At 35.1% G+C, this 5,387-nt stretch overlaps 1 protein-coding gene across 1 annotated transcript in view; it reads right to left on the bottom strand.

The window, feature by feature from the left end:
• Positions 1–1,052: 1,052 nt before the first annotated feature.
• The window catches only part of LOC104618774 (tetratricopeptide repeat protein 21B-like), a gene marked incomplete at both ends in the record, with an annotated part of 27,563 nt that continues 23,228 nt past the window's right edge, over positions 1,053–5,387 (bottom strand). Inside the window, 2 exon segments of the mRNA XM_010284456.1 lie at positions 1,053–1,241; positions 3,728–3,834. Coding sequence (XP_010282758.1) covers positions 1,053–1,241; positions 3,728–3,834 — 296 coding nt within the window.

The raw sequence follows: 5,387 nt of genomic DNA, 5'->3' as shown, positions 1-5,387 counted from the left end.
TTTCTTGGATGTCATTGTATTCTGTGTTGTTAGCAAAGTAGGATTCAAGCAAAAATCTCCAGTAAGCACATCTAACAAAGATATTCAGTACAAATGTCAGTGCACAGCATATCTTGTGGAATCTCTCAATAGCATGATTTTAGCCAGAATTGAAGAGAAATGCCATGCTGGTATTTCAGTAGTGATGTGAAAGAAAAAAAGGTTAAGGATATGATACTGAATTACTGGGATGGCATACCACAAAAGCCATAGCTTAACCTGTACTATGACAGGCGGTCTCCTCACTCTTAATGGTAGAATGGGGAAGTCACCCTCCTTTGAAGATTTTAAAGATGCTTTTATTCCTCTCCCAATCTATTTTTCTCCTCCTTCATCATTCCTACCAGATGCCTTGAGGAAAGCCTGTCTCAAAGATGCTGAGGTTGTAGCTTTAGGAAGAACCTAGATTCTCGAAACCACAACACATGAGTTGAAGTATTAAAACCAGGTGATATGGTGATAATTTAGCAGCTGTCAAATCTGACAGCTGAGCAGTAAAAAGTCTTCACATACACCTAAAAATACAACACACTTTGGAAGTGTGTTGGAATCCTAAGAAGGATTCCAACAAAGTTGGAATCCAGTCCAGATAAAAGGCTAAAACAGATACAGAAGAGAGAGAAATTGACTGAATTGACCAAATCACTGAGACTTCATTCCATAGGACAGGCAACAAGCAAGGTTGCTTCAATCTCCATCATTACTGTGCAGTACCTTACATGTCCTCAACTGGTACATGAAGACAGGCTCACTGTATGATCTAATGGACAACTCTGAGTGCATGCAGACCACTACCTGAATTAGGAGTTTGTGTAAGAGACAGAAATCAACAGTACATACAACTATTTTATCATGATAAGCAATGAAGGGGAGAAAGTTCAAGGCTCTATGTATATCATAAAGCAGAAATAATTGCAAATATACTTCTACACCGTGGATAATTGGAAAAATGTATTGCTATATATCAAAACTGAATGGAAAAACAATGCAAAATAGTCAGAGGGAGAACTGACCTTGTTATCGGTTTCACAGTGAACAAGAGCTTCTTTGTAAAATTTAATTGCTTTTTCATAGTTTCGCTGGGCTGTAGAATGTTTTGCAATCTCAGCACAAATTTCAGCCGCTAACTGTTTCTGTGCAGGAACTGCATCCAGCTGTTCTATCTGAGCCCGTTTAAGCACTCTGGCTTGTAATTCCCGAGCCTAGTGTGGGGAAAGCAGTGAACAGTCAAAAATTTTCAGAAGAATGAAATTTATATTATCTACTTTAAAATAATGTAATTAAATTTTTAAAAGGTTCTATAAGCACACAATGTATTTTATAGATGAAAAACCCCAAATAACAAAAAAGCAGGTAAAAATATCTCTGCTATAAAAAACATCCATGAAAACAAGCAAACCAAAATAACCCCTCCCAATACCTCTCCCTCAACAACCTGTCTCAAACCGACTTGCTTCCCCAAAATTCACATTAAAAACATGCTGAAAAGCAACCTACTGTTCAGCACTTTACAGAAGATGGAATCCCAATACACTTTCTAAAACACTCCTTATGACAACTGCATGCCAATCCAATAACGTATAATATACAATTCTGAGATAATCATACATACAGTATTTTGTGAAACATAAGGAACAGGATATTAAACTGGATGTCTCCCCAGCTTTTTGCTTTACCCCTTGTGTACTTGAAGAAAAGGGTGGTATGAACAAGATTATTTAATACTCCATCTAAGGAATACTTAGGTCAAATGCATTCATTTAGTCAAATTTGACACATTTTTATTGGTCTAAATTTCCCACATATTTCTGTGTCTTGCATTATTTATAACTAACCTCTTCCCCAATTCAGATGGTTTCAAATTTGTAACTACTAGCAGAGTTGTAATCACAAAAAATGCTGGTGTAAGGACATCATTGAACAAAGCCTCATTATTAAAGAGAAGAAAGCAATTCTTGTACATATAAGCAAGTTCTGCTTAGAAAAAAATTTATCATCATCTCCATGGGTTCCTGTTAAGAAATTCCTTAGTCTCCAACCTACTTTCTTATATCAAAAATATTCAATAGAAGTGTTACATGCCTTTTCCTTTTTTCTTAAAATTAAGCTTTTGATAAAGTGTATAAACAAGACCTGAAAGGCCAAAACCCAGAAGATGTATGTACTACTATATTAAGCACAGAAAACTTGGGGAAAAAAAAAGGCAAAAAACTCTTCAAATTTTATTTTCATTTAGGGAGTGACTAAGAACAGTCTAGCAGAAGCAGGCAGGTAGAGCTCTTTGTTAACAGCAGATGACCCAAAAGAGGGCCGATAAGGAAATAGCTATGCCCAATTCTAATTATGCCTTATCAGTTTTCTTTGATTTCAACTGGAATTCTAGCCAATTAACACACAAGAGATTCCTTCTTTTGGCTCAAGCAGTTTTGTAACTATCTTCACATTGAAATAAAATTTCAGAAGAGCTGCTTCTCTCATTTAAAAGATCACAAGTTGAAAAGAAGGAAGCCCTAATATTATTCTGCTTCCTCTCACCCCCCTACCATTCTGCCGAGCAGGGAAGAAGAAGTAAAACAAAGTAAAATCTGGGGGAATTTCTAACATCACTCTGAAAACCAAGGGAAGAAACCTGTTTAAAAAGAGGCAATATCCTGCTGAAATAATCAAAATACAGTTGGTTTTCTGTAAATGAATGTGGCAGCAAAAGGAGAAGGAAAAGTTTTTAAAGAGAACAGGTACAAGGAAGGCCAGTTTTGAGGACAGTAACAAAAACAACAACAAAAGAAAAAAGGGGAGATAAACACAAAGTTTTTGAAGTGTGATATAGTGAAACCTGAAAGAACTAAAAAAGAAAAGAGTAAGAGAGGTAGACTGCTTTGGGGGAAATTTACTAAAGGAGAATGGGGAAAAAGTCGACTTTGAGGAAAAAGTCCATTAGAAGGAAAAGAAGTAGTAAGAATTTAAGACAGTTTAAATAGCAATATCAATAGGATCTTAACTCTTATATACAATTATCTTTCTAACTAATCTACATAATTCGCTTTTCTTGCTGGTCAGAAGATGCTACCAAAACTTACTCTTTCTGTAACAGAGTGAAGGTATAATGGAGAGGAATATACTACCCTAATGTCTTGCTCAACCTTTGTGTTGAGAAAGTGTCTAAGTGGATTAAATTATCTCTAGCTTACAACTTCATTCTTTCAAGCCTCAGTCTAAGTGATAATATTCAACTCCAGAACGAACAGCTCTTACTATTGCTATTTAAAATAAACAGCAGTACAACAAAACAGCAGGTAGCCATTGAAAGCTGTTCCAAATTGCTCTGTGAGTGGTGTTCAATGCTGAGCTAAAGATATGTAACCTAGCTGTCCCCATAGCCAACTCTATTTTCAAATGCTCTGCTAAAACTATGCTCCACACACAAATGAAGGCATAGTACAAATGCAGGCTTCCAGTAAAAACCTGCATTCTGATCTAAAATTCAGATAATACAGCTCATAAAAAGCTTAGACTTTCTAGCACTTGTGTTCTTTACATTTTGCACCAGTCACTGGTGCTTTATCCCTACCATATATGCATTTTCCTCATTCACAAATATATTATGGTTAGAACCTGGGACAAAAGTGAAACCAGGGATCAAAGTGAGGACATTGCAAGCTTTCATAGGGTTTTTTGTTTTCCCCTTTACCTGTTGTAATGAAACAATAGCTTCATCAATCTTCTCCATTTTGCTGTAAATTTTTGCCAGAAGCACCTGGTAACGTCCATCTTCCATCAGAGAAGACAATTCATTAACTATAAGAATTACATTAAACAAACATTATTCTTGTAAGAACTGATCCTGGTGAAGTCAAAGAAAGATGAAGCTCTCTATATACTCCAGGCAAGAGCTTAAGTGAAAAGTTCACCGCTTGATCTTATGCACTTAGAATTGTGATTTGACTCAGTGCGGTGTTAGTGTGCAGAGTAAACACTACAACCTACAAACAGAGTGAGATTTAAAGCCAAAGACATTGAAAGATGTCAAAGCAAGACAAAATAATTGACTGTCTAGTGTATTTGCATTCTCAGAAATATGAGAGAAAAGCTTTTGATTTAAGTGGACAGGAAATAAAGCCACTCCTGATATTTCTTACCTAAATCCTCCTTATTAAGTCAATGAAAAATGTCCAAATTGAGTGCTACTGTACACCCAAAAAGCGTAAGACTGATGAAATTTCTAGTCAGACTACCTTTCTTTTGCTAGAGTCTGGAACAGATATGACTACAAACAGGTATTTTAACTAAATATATCATTATCTACTCAAAAAGCAGCCAGCTACTTTCGAATGATGGTTCAAGTATATATGCATAAAACAATATTTGAAAAGCAAGTTTTCCCTGGCTTGTATTCATTTTAATCTATTGACAAAGTGGTATCTTGAGCACAGTTCTACATTAAAACACAAAAGCCACCAAAATCCATGTTTTATCTTTATTAAAAATCTTTTAAAAGTAAGTATATTGAGGTATGCTCTTATTAGCAAAATGTCTTCAAAGTGCTGCAATTGTGACATGCTATTCTAAATCAGAAATTAGGCCATGTAGACAATCATGTAAGATCATTCTCTACAGTACATTTCATATATTTCATTTTTCCTTCACAATCAAAGGATATTTTAGCATTTCTAGAAGACATATTAAACCGTTCAATAATTTTCCTAGACAATGAGATATACTTCTTTTTCACGTATAGAATACGTGTATATCATAGACGTACAATAGCATACTGGCTTATGTACTTACTGCTTCATTGTGAGATGGAAGAGAATATTTTAAAGTACATGGGGCAAACTGTATTTACTGCTAATTTATCATTCCACAGTCAAAGATCTGTCTTGAGCATGATTATTAAATTAGCCAGATCCTCAAAGGCTTAACTAAGACATGAATACGATGTTAAATCAGAATATTTTTTCAGTAAGAAGTAAAAAAAGACAGAAAACCAACACTCGCCTGCACAGTATGAAAGACCAGTAAAACAGTGACATAAGAAAAACTTACAGAAGGGACTAGTAATAAGACTTGAAAATACTGTTTCTGTATTCAGATAGCCACAAAAGTTAATGAATATAATTAAACCACTGCAAAAAAAAAAGTTTCCTTAATTAAGGGTATAGCTCAATAGCTCACACTAAACACCTTAAAACGTCTTTATTGCGTTTTAACAAAAGCAAGGAAAAAATCCAAAAGTTTTAGCTTTGTAAGTGCACATTCCTAACATGTAAAAGAGGGTCCTAGGAGACATCTTCAACCAGTTCAACCTCCTTGCTATGAAAGATACTAGGTAGCATTTACCACCTAAACAA

This window comes from Phaethon lepturus, unplaced genomic scaffold, assembly GCF_000687285.1.
Source record: "Phaethon lepturus isolate BGI_N335 unplaced genomic scaffold, ASM68728v1 scaffold8863, whole genome shotgun sequence".
In the NCBI taxonomy this organism is placed as follows: Eukaryota; Metazoa; Chordata; class Aves; order Phaethontiformes; family Phaethontidae; genus Phaethon; species Phaethon lepturus.
Note: the sequence above shows the minus strand (reverse complement) of the source record. Positions and strands in the feature narration are given on the sequence as shown.